The following is a 17741-nucleotide window of genomic DNA, read 5'->3' on the forward strand; positions in this document are numbered from 1 at the left end:
CCATGCCCAGCTGATTTTTTATATTTTTAGTAGAGACGGGGTTTCACCATGTTGACCAGGATGGTCTCGATCTCTTGACCTCGTGATCCACCCGCCTCGGCCTCCCAAAGTGCTGGGATTACAGGCTTGAGCCACCGCGCCCGGCCGCTTACTTACTTTTTTTATTCTGCAAACACACACAGCTCTGAGCCCTTGCATTGAGGGGGCAGGTAGTCTCTTTATTTGATCATTAATTTAAAAAAAAATGTGAGGAAATCTTTTTCCATTTTCATCTGGTGTCTAACTAAATGGGGTAGGGAGGGGGATAATTCATCATATTGTTGAGGAACATTATCCAATCACTACTTCATTATGTTTTATATTTTCTCCTCCTTCGCTTTTCATCTAATTATTTGCCAATAAGGCTAGAGAATCTAAAAGAAGAAACTGAATTTTGTCCATAGATTGCAATTTGCCTTGCATAAAGGAAAATCTGAAAGCAAATAAGAGGATTTGCTTTTTTAAAAAATGATTAGAGGCTGGGTGCAGTGGCTCACACCTGTAATCCCAGCACTTTGGGAGGCCAAGGCAGGTGGATTGCCTGAAGTCAGGAGTTTGAGACTAGCCTGGCCAACATGGTGAAACTTTGTCTCTACTAAAAATACAAAACTTAGCTAAGCGTGATGGTGGGCACCTGTAATCCCACCTACTTGGGAGGCTGAGGCAGGAGAATCACTTGAACCCAGGAGGCAGAGGTTGCAGTGAGATGAGGCCATACCATTGTACTCCCAGCCTGGGCGACAAGAGTGAAACTCCATCTCAAAAAAAAATTTAAAAAAGATTAGAGATCATAGTGTCTACAGATTTAATTACCCCTTCACTCAGTACAAATGAAAAGCTGGATTCAAATGTGGTTTGGAAATAACAGGAATGGGGACAGATGGAAGAGTGGCTCGCATCATGAACTTTTGCACCAGAACAACTGCAGGAATACATTAGGAAAGCCAAGAGAACCCACATACCCTCTGAAGGAAGTGATTGTACCAACAGGCCCTGGGAGACACCCCAAATACTGTGAGTGCCCAAACTGTGTAAGTGAGAAAGGTTCACCCCTGAATATACACCCCGACTGGGGAATCTAAAGGTCTAGATTACGTGAGAAGATTCTGACCTTACCTGGAGCTGAGTCCATTTAGAAGGCTGAGTGAAATTCAAGGGTAGAGGAGGCAGCAGGAAAACCCCTGTGGGCTCCCTGGGTCCCCTATCAAGCCATTTCTGCCTCACCTCACAGGGGTCCTTGAGAAGGGCTGCCAGAGGCATTCAGAAAAGTCCACAGGGAGAAGGAAACCTCCAGCTGAACTCTGTAACAGTCTGAACCAGTCAAGAAGTCCCCTGGCCAGAACTCGGGGGAGGGCATGAATCCAGCATACAGACCACAGGTTAGGAAAGAAGGAAAGCCCTACTTATTTTTGCAGGTAGCCTGGGCCAAGTTCTCAGCCCTGTTAACCCATTGCCTGGAAACAGACTTGGTGCTGTTTCCAGGGCACAGTGGAAACGAGACTGGCCCTTTGTGTTGTGTGGGAGCTGGGTGAGGTGTGACTGTCAGCTTTCCCCCACTTCCCTGACAAGCTGCATGACACAGCAAAAGCAGCCATAGTCCTCTTAGGAAAACAATCCCATTGACCTGGGAACCTCGCCCTCATCCCCTATAGCAGCCATCCAGCAAGACCTGCCCAAGTAGAATCTGAGCTCAGACATGTCTAGCCCCACCCCCATCTAATGGTCCTTCCCTACCCACCCTGGTAACTGAAGACAAAGGGCATATACTCCTGCAAGTTCTAAGGCCCTGCCTAACCACCTGCTCCTCACAATACCAGTGCACTTTCAAGCCAATGCTCTCTTGAAAGTGCCACCTCCCAACAAGAGGCCAACTGGAACAAAAATAGTACATTAATCAACCAAAGCTAAGAACCCTCACAGAGTCCATTTTGCCCCTCTGCCATCTCCACTGGAGCAGATGTCAGTATCCACAGGTTGAGAGACCCATAGATGGTTCACATTACAGGACTCTGTGCTGACAACCCCAAGTACCATCCTAGAGCCTGGTAGATTTGCTAGGTGGCTCGACACAGAAGAGCGATAACAATCACTACAGCTCAGCTCTCAGGAAGCCACATCTCTAGGAAAAAAGGGAAAGTACTGCATCAAAAGGAAACACCCTGTGGGACAAAAGAAACTGAACAACAGCCTTGAGCCCTAGACCTTCCCTTTGAAAGATCCTACCCAAATGAGAAGGAACCAGAAAACCAGCTCCGATAACATGACAAAACAAGATTCTTTAATTCCCCACAGCAGCAACAAAAAAATCACACTAGTTCTCCAGCAATGGATGCAAACCAAGAAGAAATCTCTGATCTATTTGAGAAAGAATTCAGGTTAGTTATTAAGCTAATCACGGAGGGGCCAGAGAAAGGCAAAGACCAATTTAAGGAAATCGAAAAAAGTGATATAAGAACTAAAGGGAGAAATATTCAATGAAATAGATAGCATAAATAAAACTCAATCAAATCTTCAGGAAACAATGGACACACTTATAGCAATGCAAAATGCTCTAAAAAGTCTCAGCAATAGAATCAAACAAGCAGAAGAACTTCAGAGCTCAAAGAAAGGTTTAGAATTCACCCAATGCAACAAAGACAAAGACAAATAAGAAAATATGAACAAAGACTCCAAGAAGTTTGGAATTATGTTAAACAACCAAAACCTAAGAATAATCAGCATTATTGAGGAAGAAGAGAAATCTAAAAGTTTGGAAAATATATTTGGTGAATAATTGAGGAAAACTTCCATAGCCTTGCTAGAGAACTAGGCATCCAAGTAAAAGAAGCACAAAGAACACCTGGAAAATTCATTGCAGAAAGATCAATGCATAGGCACATTGTTATCAGGTTATCTAAAATTAAGACGAAGGAAAGAATCTTAAGAGCTGTGATACAAAAACATCAGGTAACATATAAAGGAAAACCTATCAGATTCACAGATTTCTAAGCAGAAACCCTACAAGCTAGAAGGGTTTGGGGCCCTATCTTCAGCCTCTTCAAACAAAAGAATTATCAGCTGAGAATTTTGTACCCAGCAAAACTAAGCTTCCTAAGTGAAGGAAAGATACAGTATTTTTCAGACAAACAAATGCTGAGGGAATTCACCACTACCATGCTAGTACTACAAGATCTGCTAAAAGGAGCTCTAACCCTTGGAACAACTCCTGGAAACACATCAGAAAAGAACCTTTTTAAAGCACAATCTCACAGGACCTATAAAGCAAATGCAATTTTTTTAAAAAAAGGTATTCGGTCAACAAACAGCATGATGAATGGAATGGTATCTCACATCTCAATACTAACACTGAATGTAAAGGGCCTAAATGCTCCACTTAAAAGATACAGAATTGCAGAATGAATAAGAATTCAGCAACTAACTATCTGCTACCTTCAAGGGACACACCTAATACTTAAGAACTCACATAAACTCAAGATAAAGGGATGAAAAAAGACGGTCCATGCAAAGGGAAACCAAAAGCGAGCAGGGGTAACTATTCTTATGTCAGACAAAAAAAACTTTAAAGCAAAAGCAGTTAAAAAAGACAAAGAGGAGACTTCTGCTGAGATGGCCGAATAGGAAGCTCCAGTCCACAACTCCCAGGAAGAGCAATCCAGAAGATGAATGACCTCCACATTTCTAACCAAGGTATCAGGTTCATCTCATTGGGACTGGTTAGACAGTGGGAACAGCCCAAGAAGGGAAAACTGAAGCAGGGTGGGGCATTGCCTCACCCGAGAACTGCAAGGGGCTGGCATCCCTAGCCAAGGGATGCCACTAGGGACTTTTCCTGGCACTCCGGCACTCTGGCTCAGATACTGCACTTTTCCCACAGTCTTCACAACCCTCAGACCAGGAGATTCCCTCTGGTGCCTTCAACACCAGCACCCCAGGTTTCCGGCACAAAACTGGGCAGCTGAACCACTCATTCCCCTGAAAAAATGGGGGCTAAGGCCAGGGAGCCAAGTCTGGCTCAGCAGGTCCCACCTCCATGAAAACCAGCAAGATCCACTGGCTTGAAATTCTCACAGCCAGCACAGCACTCTGAGCTCCACCCGGGATGTTCAAGCTCAGTAGAGGCAGGTATGTCCGCCATAACTGAGGCTCGGATAGGCAGTTCTAAACTCGCCTGTGTAAACAAAGTCACCAGGAAGTTTACACAGCAGCTGGGTGGAGCCCACGGCAGCTCAGTAAAGCCTCTGCAGGCAGACTGTGATGCGACTCCCTTCTTGCTGGGCAGGCACCTCTGAAAAAAGGTAGCAGCCCATCAGGGACTTATAAATAAAGCCCCCACATTCCTGAGACAGAGCACCTGGGAAAAGGGACAGCGTGGATCCTGTTTCAGCAGACTTAAACATCCCTGCCCAGCACCTCTGAAGGGACCAACAGAGCTCCCAGCACAGCACTTGAGCTCTGATAAGGGACAGACTGCCTGCTCAAGTGGCTCCCTGACTCCCATTTATCTTGACTGGGAGTTACTCATACAGGAAAGCTCTGGCTGACATCTGGTGGGTACCATTCTGGGACAAAGCTAACAAAGGAAGGAACAGGCAGCAATCTTTGCTGTTCTGCAGACCTGCAGCTGATTCCCAAGCAAGCAGAGTCTGGAGTGGGCCTCCAGCAGAGAAGTCTGACTGTTAGAAGGAAAACCAAAACACAGAAAGAAATAGCTTCAACACCAACAGAAAGGAAGTCCACTCAGAGACCCCATCCGAAATCACGAACTTTGAAGACCAAAAGTAGATAAATCCATGAAGATAGGAAGAAACCAGAGCAAAAACGCTGAAATTGCCAAAAAACAGAACCCCTCTTCTACTCCCTCCAAGGGATCACAACTACTCATGAGCAAGGGAACAAAACTGGATAGAGAATGAATTGTTTACCAAATTCATTTGATAAGGTGGGTAATAATAAACTTCTTTGAGCAAAAGGAACATGTTCTAACCCAAAGCAAGGAAACTAAGAACGTTGAAAAAAGGTTAGACGAAATGCTAACTAGAATAACCAGTGTAGAGAAGAACATAAACAACTTGATGGAGTTGAAAAACAGCACGAGAACTTTATGAAGCATACATAAGTTTCAACAGCTGAATCCATCAAGTGGAAAAAAGGATATCATAGATTGAAGATCAACTAAATGAAATAAAGCAAGAAGGCAAGATTAGAGAAAAAAGAGTGAAAAGAAATGAACAAAGCCTCCAAGAAATATGGGATTATGTGAAAAGCCAAATCTACATTTGACTGATGTACCTGAATGTGATGGGGAGATTCAAACCAAGTTTGAAAACACCCTTCAGGATATTATCCAGGAGAACTTCCCCAACCTAGCAAGGCAGGCCAACATTCAAATTCAGGAAATATAGAGAACACTGCAAAGATATTCCTCAAGAAGAGCAACCCCAAGGCACATAATCATCAGATTCACCAGGGTTGAAATGAAGGAAAAAATGCTAAAGGCAGCCAGAGAGAAAGGTCAGGTTACCCACAAAGGGAAGCCCATCAGACTCACAGTGGATCTCTTGGCAGAAACCCTATAAGCAAGAAGTGAGTGGGGGCCAGTATTCAACATCCTTAAAAAAAAGAATTTTCAACCTAGAATTTTATTTTATTTTATTTATTCTTTTAATTTGTTTATTATAGTTTAAGTTCTGGAGTACATGTGCAGATTGTACAGGTTTGTTACATAGGTATACATATGCCATAGTGGTGGTTTGCTGCATCCATCACCCCGTCATCTACATTAGGCATTTCTCCTATGCTATCCCTCCCCAGTTCCTCCACCCCCTGCTATTCTTCCCCTAGCCCTCCAGACTCCAGGCCCTGGTGTTCCCCTCCCCGTGTCCATGTGTTCTCATTGTTCAATACCCACTTATGAGTTAGAACATGCAGTGGTTGGTTTTCTGTTCTTGTGTCAGTTTGCTGAGAACGATGTCAACCCAGAATTTTATATCCAGCCAAATTAAGCTTCCTAAGTGAAGGAGAAATAAAATCCTTTACAGACAAGAAATTTCTGAGAGATTTTGTCACCACCAGGTCTGCCTTACAAGAATTCCTGAAGGAAGCACTAAACATGGAAAGGAAAAACCAGTACCAGCCACTGCAAAAGCATACCAAACTGTAAAGACCATTGACACTATGAAGAAACTGCATCAAATAATGGGCAAAACAACCAGCTAGCATCAAAATGGCAGGATCAAATTCACACATGACAATATTAACTTTAAATGTAAATGGGCTAAATGCCTCAATTAAAAGACACAGACTAGCAAATTGTATAAAGAGTCAAGACCCATCAGTGTGCTATATTCAGGAGACTGATCTCACATACAAAGACACATACAGACTCAAAATGAAGGGATGGAGGAAGATTTATCAAGCAAATGGAGAGCAAAAAAAAAAGCAGGGACTGCAATCCTAGTCTCTGATAAAACAGACTTTAAACCAACAAAGATCAAAGGAGACAAGGAAGGCATTACATAATGGTACAGGGATCAATGCAACAAGAAGAGCTAACTATCCTAAATATATGTGCACAAAATACAGGAGCACCCAGATACGTAAAGCAAGTTCTTAATTACATACAAAGAGATGTAGACTCCCACACAATAATAGTGGAAGACTTTAACACTCCACTGTTAATATTAGACAGATCAATGAGACAGGAAATTAACAACGATATCCAGGACTTGAACTCAGATCTGGACAAAGCAGACCTAACAGACATCTATAGAACTCACCACCCCAAATCCACAGAATATACATTCTTCTCAGCACCACATTACACCTACTCTAAAACCGAACATATAACTGGAAGTAAATCACTCCTCTGCAAATGCAAAAGGACGAAAATCATTAACAGTCTCTCAGACCATGGTGCAATCAAATTAGAACTCAGAATTAAGAAATTCACTCAAAATTGCACATCTACATGGAAATGGAACAATCTGCTCCTGAATGACTACTGAATAAATAATGAAATGAAGGCAGAAATAAAGGAGTTCTTCAAAACCAATGAGAACGAAGACACAACATACCAGAATCTCTGGAACACATTTAAAGCAGTGTCTAGAGAGAAATCTATAGCAATAAATGCGCATATGAGATGTGAGGAAAGATCTAAAATCAATACCCTAATTTCACAATTAAAAGAACTAGAGGGGCAAGATCAAAAAACCTCAAAAGCTAGGAGAAGATAAGAAATAACTAAGATCAGAGAAGAACTGAAGGAGATAGAGACACAAAAAACTCTTCAACAAATCAACAAATCCAGGAGCTGGTTCTTTGAAAAGATCAACAAAATAGACCACCAGCCAGATTAATAAAAAAGAAGAGTGAGAAGAATTGAATAGATCCAATAAAAAATGATAAAGGGGATATCATCACTGATTCCACAGAAATACAAACTACCATCCGAGATTACTACAAATACCTCTATGTACATAAACCAGTAAATCATGAAGAAATGGATAAATTCCTGGACACTTACACCCTCCCAAGACTAAACCAGGAAGAAGTTAATCTCTGAATAGACCAATAACAAGGGCTGAAATTGAGGCAGCAATCAATAGCCTACCAACAAAAAAAAGTCCAGGATCAGACGGGTTCACAGCCAAATTCTACCAGAGATACAAAGAGGAGTTGGTACTACTCCTTCTGAAACTATTCCAAACAATAGCAAAAGAGGGAATCCTCCCTAACTCATTTTATGAGACCAACATCATCCTGATACCAAAAACTGGCAGAGACACAACTAAAAAAGAAAATATCAGGCCAATATCCGTTATTAACACTGATATGAAAATCTTCAATAAAATACTGGCAAACTGAATCCAACAGCACATCCATCACGATCGAGTCAGCTTCATACCTAGGATGCAAGGCTGGTTCAACATACGCAAATCTATAAATGTAATCCATCACATAAACAGAACCAAAGACAAAAATCACATCATTATCTCAAAAGATGCAGTGAAGGCCTTTGACAAAATCCAACAGCCCTTTATGCTGAAAACTCTCAATAAACTAGGTATCGATGGAACGTATCTCAAAATAATAAAAGCTATTTATGACAAACTCACAGCCAGTATCATACTAAATGGCAAAAGAAACCTGGAAGCATTCCCTTTGAAAACTGGCACAAGACAAGGATGCCATCTCTCAACACTCCTATTCAACATAGTATTGGAAGTTCCGGCCGAGCAATCAGGCAAGAAAAAGACATAAAGGTATTCAATTAGGAAACGAGAAAGTCAAATTATCTCTATTTGCAGACAACATGATTGTATATTTAGAAGACCCCATCGTCTCAGCCCAAAATCTCCTTAAGCTGATAAGTAACTTCAACAAAGTCTCAGGATACAAAATCAATGTGCAAAAATCACAAGCATTTCTATACACCAATAACAGAAAGAGAGACAAATCATGAGTGAACTCCCAATTACAATTGCTACAAAGACAATAAAATACCTAAGAATACAACTAACAAAGGATGTGAAGGACCTCTTCAAGGAGAACTACAAACCACTGCTCAAGGAAATAAGACAGGGCACGAACAGATGGAAATATGTTCCATGCTCATGGTTAGGAAGAATCAATATTGCGAAAATGGCCATACTGCCCAAAGTAATTTATAGATTCAGTACTATCCCCATTGAGCTACCATTGACTTTCTTCACAGGATTGTAAAAAAACACCTTAAACTTCATATGAAACCAAGAGAGAGCTCACATAGCTAAGACAATCCTAAGGAAAAAAAAAAAAAACCCAAAGCTAGAGGCATCATGCTACTTGATTTCAAACTATACTACAAAGCTACAGTAATCAAAACAGCATGGTACTGGTACCAAAACAGAGATATAGACCAATGGAACAGAACAGAGGCCTCAGAAATAACACCACACATGTACAGTCATGTGCAGGAGGCTGAAACTGGATCCCTTTCTTACATCTTATACAAAAGTAACTCCAGGTGGATTAAAGATTTAAACATAAGACCTAATACCATAAAAACCCTAGAAGAAAACCTAGGCAATACCATCCAGGACACAGGCATAGGCAAGGACTTTATGACTAAAACACCAAAAGCAATGGCCACAAAAGCCAAAATGGACAAATGGGATCTAATTAAACTGGAGAGCTTCTGCACAGCAAAAGAAACTATCATTAGAGTGAACCAGTAACCCACAGAATGGGAAAAAATTTTGCAATCTACCCATCTGACAAAGGGCTAACATCTAGAATCTACAAAGAACTAAAAAAAATCTACAAGAAAAAAGTAAACAACCCCATCAAAAAGTGGGCAAAGGACATGAACAGACACTACTCAAAAGAAGACATTTATGCAGCCAACAGACACATGACAAAAAGCTAATCATCACTGGTCACTAGAGAAATACAAATCAAAACCATATTGCGATACCACCTCACACCAGTTAGAATGATGATCACTAAAAAATCAGGAGACGCCGGGCGCGGTGGCTCACGCCTGTAATCCCAGCACTTTGGGAGGCCGAGGTGGGTGGATCACGAGGTCAAGAGATCGAGACCATCCTGGTCAACATGGTGAAACCCCGTCTCTACTAAAAATACAAAAAAATCAGCTGGGCATGGTGGCGCGTGCCTGTAATCCCAGCTACTCAGGAGGCTGAGACAGAATTGCCTGAACCCAGGAGGCAGAGGTTGCGGTGAGCCGAGATCGTGCCATTGCACTCCAGCCTGGGTAATAAGAGTGAAACTCAGTCTCAAAAAAAAAAAAAAAAAAAAAAAATCAGGAGACAACAGATACTGGAGAGGATGTGGAGAAATAGTAACACTTTTACATTGTTGGTGGGACTGTAAATTAGTTCAACCATTGTGAAAAACAGTGTGGCGATTCTTTAAGGATACAGAACTAGAAATACCATGTGACCCAGCAATCCGATTACTGGGTACATATACAAAGGATTATAAAACAATCAATTATAAAGACACATGCACATGTATGTTTACTGCGGCACTGCTTATAATAGCAAAGACATGGAACCAACCCAATTGCCCATCGATGATAGACTGGATAAAGAAAATTTGGCACGTACACACCATAGAATACTATGCAGCCAAGAAAAAGGATGAGTTCATGTCCTTTGCAGGGACATGGATGAAGCTGGAAACCACCATTCTCAGCAAACTGACTTAAGAACAGAAAACCAAACACCACATGTTCTCACACATAAGTGGGTGCTGAACAATGAGAACACATGGACACAGGGAGGGGAACATCACACACTGGGGCCTGTTAGGGCGTGGGGGAGCTAGGGGAGGGATGGCAGGGGGTGGGGAGATTGGGGAGGGATAACATTAGGAGAAACATCTAAGGTAGATGAGAGGGGAATGGATGCAGCAAACTACCATGGCACATGTATACCTATGTAACAAACCTGCACAATCTGCACATGTACCCCAGAACTTAAATTTAAAAAAAAAGAAGAAAAAAATAGACAAAGAGAGTCATTATATAATGATAAAAGGCCTTGTCCAACAGGAAAATATCACAATCCTAAATATATACGCACCTAACATTGGGGCGCCTAAATTTATAAAACATTTACTAATAGACCTATGAAATGAGATAGCAACACAATAATAGTAGGAGACTTCAATATTCCACTGACAGCACTAGAAGTATCAAGACAGAAGATCAAAAAAAACAATGGATTTAAACTATACCCTGGTACAAATGGACTTAAGAGATTTACAGAACATTCTACCCAACAACCACAGAATATACATTCTATTCAACAGTGCATCGGACTTTCTGCAAGGTAGATCATATGATAGGCCACAAAATGAGCCTCAATAAATCCAAGAAAACTGAAATTATATCAAGTACTCTCTCAGACCACAGTGGAATAAAACTGGAAATCAATTCCAAAAGGAACCTTCAAAACCATGCAAATACATGGAAATTAAACAACTTGCTCTTGAATTATCATTGGGTCAAAAATGAAATCATGATTGAAATTTAAAAATTCTTCAAACTGAATGACAATAGTGACACAATCTATCAACTAGCAAAGACGGTGCTAAGAGGAAAGTTCATAGCCCTAAATGCTTACATCAAAGTCTGAAAGAGCACACACACACAAAATAAGGTCATAGATCAAGGAACTAGAGAAATAAGAGTAAACCAAACCTCAACCCAGCAGAAGAAAGGAAATAACCAAGATCAGAGAAGAACTAAATGAAATTGAAACAAACAAAAAAAATTCAAAAATAAATTAAACAAAAAGCTGATTATTTGAAAAGATAAACAAAACTGATAGACCATTTGAAAGATTAACCAAGAAAAGAGAAAATCCAAATAAGCTCTATTAGAAATGAAACCAGAAATACTACACTGACACCACAGAAATACAAAAGATCATTCAGAACACCTTTATGCACATAAATTGAAAAACCTAGAGGAGATGGATAAATTCCTGGAAAGATACCACTTTCCTAGCTTAAAACAGGAACAATTAGATATTCTAAACAGAAGAATAACAAGCAAGTGAGATTGAAAGTGGTAATAAAATTAACAAAAAATAAGTTCAGTATTAGACAGATTCACAGGAGAATCCTACCAGACATTCAAAGAACTGGTATTAATCCTACTGACACCATTCCAGAAGATAAAGAGGGAACTATCCCTAAATCATTCTATGACACCAGTATCACTCTAATACCAAACCCTAGGAAAAAACATAACCAAAAAAGGAAAACTACAGACCAATATCCCTGATGAAGATAGATGCCAAAATCCTCAACAAAACACTAGCTAACTGAATCCAACAACATACCAAAGAGATAATGCACCATGATCAAGTGGGTTTCATACCAGGGATGCGGGGATGATTAAAATACACAAGTCAATAAATGTGATATACCACATAAAGAGAATCAAAAACAAAAATCACATATTCATCTCAATAGACACAGAAATAGCATCCAACAAAATCCAGCATTCCATTCTGATTAAAACTCTCAGCAAAATGGGCATACAAGGGATATACCTCAATGTAATAAAAGCCATCTATAACAAACCCACTGCCAACAATAATGTGGAAAAGCTGAAAGCATTTCCTCTGAGAACTGGAATAAGACAAGGATGCCTACTCTCACCACTCCTCTTCAACACAGTAATGGAAGTCTTAGCCAGAGCAATCAGACAAGAGAAAGAAATAAAGGCATCCAAATTGGTAAAGAGGGAAGTCAAGCTGTCGCTGATTTCCGATGACATGATTGTTTATCTAGAAAACCCTAAAGATTCATCCAGAAAGCTCCTAGAAGTGACAAAAGAATTCAACAAAGTTTCCAGATACAGAATCAATGCACACAAATCAATAGCTCTTCTATACACCAACGGCAACCAAGCTGAGAATCAAGTCCAGAGTTCAACCCCTTTTACAACTGCTGGAAAAATAAAATAAAACACTGAGGAATATACTTAATCAAGGAGCTGAAAGACCACTACAAGGAACACTACAAAACACTGCTGAAAGAAACCATGGATGACAAAAATGAATGGAAATACATCTCATGTTCATGGATGGGTAGAATCAATATTGTGAAAATGACCATATTGCCAAAAGCAATCTACAAATTCAACACAATTCCCATCATAACACCACCATCATTTTCCTAGTTCTTCACAGAACTAGAAAAAACAATCTTAAAATTCATATGGAAACAAAAAAGAGCCCACATAGCCAAAGCAAGATTAAGTAAAAAAAAAAACAAATCTGGAGGCGTCACATTACTTGATTTCAAACTATACTGTAAGGCCATAGTCACCAAAACAGGATGGTACTGGCATAAAACTTGGCACAGAGACCAACGGAAAAGAACAGAGAATCCAGAGATAAATGCTGATAGATACTTACAGCCAACTGATCTTTGACAAAGCAAACAAAAACATCAAGTGTGGAAAGGATACCCTATTCAACAAATGGTATTGAGATAACTGGCAAGCTATCTGTAGGAGAATGAAATTGGATCCTCATCTCTCACCTTATACAGAATCAACTCAAGATAGATCAAAGACTTAAATCTAAGACCTGAAACTATAAAAATTCTAGAAGACAACATTGGAAAATCCTTCTAGACACTGGCTTAGGCAAGAATTTCATGACCAAGAACCCCAAAGCAAATGCAATAAAAACAAAGATAAATGGCTGAGACTTAATTAAACTAAAGAGCTTTTGCATAGCAAAAGGAATGGTCAGCAGAGTAAACAGACAATCCACACTGTTGGAGAAAATCTTCACAATCTATACATCTGACAAAGGACTAATATCCAGAATCTAAAAAGAACTCAAGCAAATTAGCAAGAAAAAAACAACAACAATCCCATCAAAAAGTGGGCTAAGGACATGAATAAATAATTACAAAAGAAGATATACAAACGGTCAATAAATGTATGAAAAAATACTCAACATCACTAATGATCAGGGAAATGCAAATCAAAACCACAATGTGATATCACCTTATTCCCGCAAGAATGGCCATAATCAAAAAATCAAAAAATAATAGATGTTGGCATGGAAGCGGTGAACAGGGAACACTTCTACACTGCTGGCAGGAATATAAACTAGTACAACCACTATGGAAAACAGTGTGGAGATCCTTAAAAAACTAAAAGGAACTTGATCCAGGAATCCCACTACTGGATATCTACCCAGAGGAAAATAAGTCATCATATGAAAAAGATACTTGCACACACGTTTATAGCAGCACAATTTGCAATTGCAAAAACATGGGACCAACCCAAATGCCCATCAATCAATGAGTGGACAAAGAAACTGTAGTGTGTGTATGTGTATGTATATGTGTATGTATATATATGTACATGTGTATGTATATATATATACATACACACACACAATGGAATGCTACTCAGCCATAAAAAGGAATGAATTAATGGCATTTGCAGCAACCTGGATGAGACAGGAGACTATTACTGAAACTCAGGAATGGAAAACTAAATATCACATGTTCTCACTCATATGTGGGAGTTAAGCTATGAGGATTCAAAGGCATAAGAAGGACAAAATGGACTGTGGGGACTCAAGAAAGGGTGGGAAGGGGGTAAGGAATAAAAGACCACAAGCTGGGTACAGTGTATACTGCTTGGGTGATGGGTGCACCAAAACCTCACAAATCACCACCAAAGATTTTATTTACGTAACCAAACACCACCTGTTACCCAATAACCTATGGAAATAAAAAAACTTAATAATAAAAATAATAATTTTGTTTCACTTAATGTAAACTGTGTACTGATGTACAACTTACCATTTAGGGTTGAGTGTCTGGAATCAATTTATTGAGTTACCAAAAGCTTCAAAGTGTAAATACGTTGTACATCAGTACACAGTTTCCATTAAATGAAACAAAATTTATGAAACTCTATTATTCATTTATTCAACAATTATCAAAAACCAGATATTGTGCAATATAAGGCATTATGCCAAGCCCAGAAAGCTGATATAAGGCATACTACCTAACCATAAGGAACCTACATTAAGCACACCTAATCCATCATCACCTCTCTTACTAACAGGCCTCACTCCTTTTCCCTATGTCTTTGCTGAGATGGTAGCACAGACATTCTCAGTTAAAGTCCATTCCTTGGATCTGTATTTGCCCACTATTAAATCAGGTTGCATAGGACAGTTAACATAAAAAAGTTCTGGATATTAAAGAGCATTCCATCCATGAAGAGTAAACTATATAGTTTCAATAACACAGGGGTCCTTAATCTCTCATTAGACTGTAAGACTGGGTCTTATCTGCCAAATTTTTATCTCCAGTATTTAACTGGAGTAACTGGCACAGGGTAGGCACTCATAAATGCTTGCTGAATGACTGACTTGAACCAAAAATGTTGCTAGATTAACTGTGTAACCACAAGTACTTAATATATAGGCTCTCTACTTTCTACTAAGGACAGTTCTATGAAGACAATTCAAAGTGAATGCTTGTAAGCACTCTTGAAACTCCTCGTTCGTTAACTTAACCCTGGAGACACAAACATAGTAATCCGAAATTTTACGTGATTTTCTACATTTTTTGCATGACACAGTTTCACAAATAGCTACAGCTCAAAATTTGAATAATAAGCATGCATAGCACAGTACAATACCTTTCAGTTTAATTGCCACATCAATATAGGATTGTAAAAATGCCATGGATACTGCTTGCCCTACATGAAAATTAAAAATTCAACAGATATTACATGAGTATCTCCAAAGCATCCAAACTGATATATAACAGGTATACAGATTTATGTTTCCCCAAATTATTGTTAATCAGAAAATTCTATTATACATTTCTCAACATAGTCCAAACACTTAAAAGAGTTCCAAATGCAACTGATTTTCTGTACTTGTACTGCAAGCAATATAGCTAAATGGCTATGATTTGAAGATTAAAGCAATATACTTACTATAAATCTATAATAATATATTAAAAATCATTAGCGTGAGCCACAATTTTTCAGAATTAATGAAAATCTAGTTTAATCATTAACCTTTAATTTGTAAATCAGATATAAACTGCACAATCGCAGAATCAGAAGTAAATGCTTCAGTGTACACAGTCTACTTGAGACATATGAAAGCAATTTCCTTTTACAACATGCAATATATGGAATGCCAAAAATTAAATGTGTGTGTTTTTAAATGTCCTAATAAGTAATAGTCTTCTCTAAAGGCTCATACTCACAATCAACATAGAAGAGTACTATGTTGTCAGAAGCCATCACTGTTGCATTAAATGTTTCTTCTGTTAGTTCCACTGTCAGTTCCAAAGGTAATTTCCTCTTCCTATCTCTGTAAACAGTTTCTGCCACTTCATCATCCTGAGTATCTAAAATGTTGAAAAAGAAATTAATTTAAATATTGATGTACAATGAGAAATATTTAAGCTCTTCTCATAAGATGCATATAAGAATTCAGTACTTTATACAAACTTTTGAATTCATTCTATCTTAATACTTAGGATACATGATATTTAGAAAACTTTCCAGTTCCTTAACTGTCTCTGAGATGCTTCCTGACCTAGAAGTTGTAAGGTTCTGGTCAATTTCAAAATTAAAACTTGTTCTAGAAAGAATATTAATAGTATTATTTTGTTTACTTTGCCTCTACTGTATGCCAAGCATTGTGGTAGACACTAGGAAAACTGGTAAACAGACATAGTCCTGACCAAATGAAACTTCTATCTTTGGAAAAGTCTGACAAACTGATCACTGAATCAATACATAATTACAAATTATGACCAGTTTATGAGAAAGGTAAAGGATATACTGAGAGATTACAAAAGCGCTATTTAGATTGGGAAATCCAAAATCTGCCAGGTATAGAATCAAGAAAAGAATGTTTTAGACAAAGACAGTAACATATGTGAAAGCTCTGAGGCATAAAAGAGTTTAGCACATACAAGGCTGAGAGAAAGCAAATTTGACTAAGACAAGGTGGGGTTGAAAAAATAAACAGCACGAGAAAACTCTAGACTAGGAAGTGACTAAATCAAAAGAGGTCACATGAGCCAAGAAGTCTGGATTTTATCCAAAAAGCATCAAGTTATGAGTGGATTCTGAATATGTGAAAACATTTCCTTAATTTAGATAGACCAATCAATAGATTGATCCATCCATCCATGCATGTGGTAATAACATGCTTGAATTCATAAACATTCTGTTAGAAGTTTGTAGAGATTGTATGGCAACACAGATGGAGCATATAACTTGATTAAAGGATAAAGCTTCTTAGAAGAGTTGATACTAGCTGAATATGAAAAGAAAAGTAAAACTCAGGCAGAGAAGAAAGGCAGTGGTGGCATAAAGAGCAAAGGGAACAGCATTAGCAACGGCACAGTGGCATGAAAGAGCCTGGTGCAATCGGAAGACCAAACACTGGATATATGATGATATTAAGAATTGTTAATTTTTTAGAGGTAATAATAGTATTAATTATGTAATGTTTAAAAGGAGGCCGGGTGCGGTGGCTCACGCCTATAATCCCAGCACTTTGGGAGGCCAAGGCAGGTGGATCACAAGGTCAAGAGACTGACAGTATCCTGGCCAACGTGGTGAAACCCCATCTCTACTAAAAATAAAAAAATTAGCTGGGCGTAGTGGTGCACACCTGTAGTCCCAGCTACTCGGGGGGCTGAGGCAGGAGAATCTCTTGAACCCAGGAGGCGGAGGCTGCAGTGAGCCGAGACTGCACCACTGTACTCCAGCCTGTGTGAGAGAGTGAGACTCTGTCTAAAAAAAAAAACAAAAACAAAAACAATAAAAAGGAAAATCTTTATATTTCTGAAACCCAGCAAAATACTTATAGATGAAATCATATGTTTGGGATTTGCTACAAAACAATAAGAGGTGGGGAGTGATTGGAGCAGGATTAGCCATGGTTTGATAATGGCTGGGGCCAACTAATGGGTAACAAGAATTTGTTCTATTATTCTGTCTACTTTATGGTATGTTCATAATTCTCTGTAACAACACATTAAAAAGAAAGAAGGGAGAAAGAAGACAATACAGTCATAGAACTATTGTTTTGTACATAATTTCTAATACAGTCATGTACCACATATTGATACTTCAGTCAACAATGGACCACATATACAACTATAGTCCC

At 39.0% G+C, this 17741-nt stretch overlaps 1 protein-coding gene across 10 annotated transcripts in view; it reads right to left on the reverse strand.

The window, feature by feature from the left end:
- TXNDC16 (thioredoxin domain containing 16) overlaps positions 1–17741 on the reverse strand; it is a 115780-nt gene that overhangs the window by 41550 nt on the left and 56489 nt on the right. For 9 of the 10 annotated variants that reach the window (XM_032251070.1, XM_032251068.1, XM_032251067.1 and 6 more), the window contains 2 exons: positions 15820–15963; positions 15239–15298 (listed from right to left, as the gene is read on the reverse strand). In XM_032251070.1, the coding sequence (XP_032106961.1) occupies positions 15239–15298; positions 15820–15963 (204 nt within the window). The remainder of the gene's footprint in view (positions 1–15238; positions 15299–15819; positions 15964–17741) is intronic. The other variant, XM_032251071.1, reaches the window with a different exon arrangement.

Source organism: Sapajus apella, unplaced genomic scaffold, assembly GCF_009761245.1.
Source record: "Sapajus apella isolate SASKATOON/1434 unplaced genomic scaffold, GSC_monkey_1.0 scaffold74, whole genome shotgun sequence".
NCBI lineage: Eukaryota > Metazoa > Chordata > Mammalia > Primates > Cebidae > Sapajus > Sapajus apella.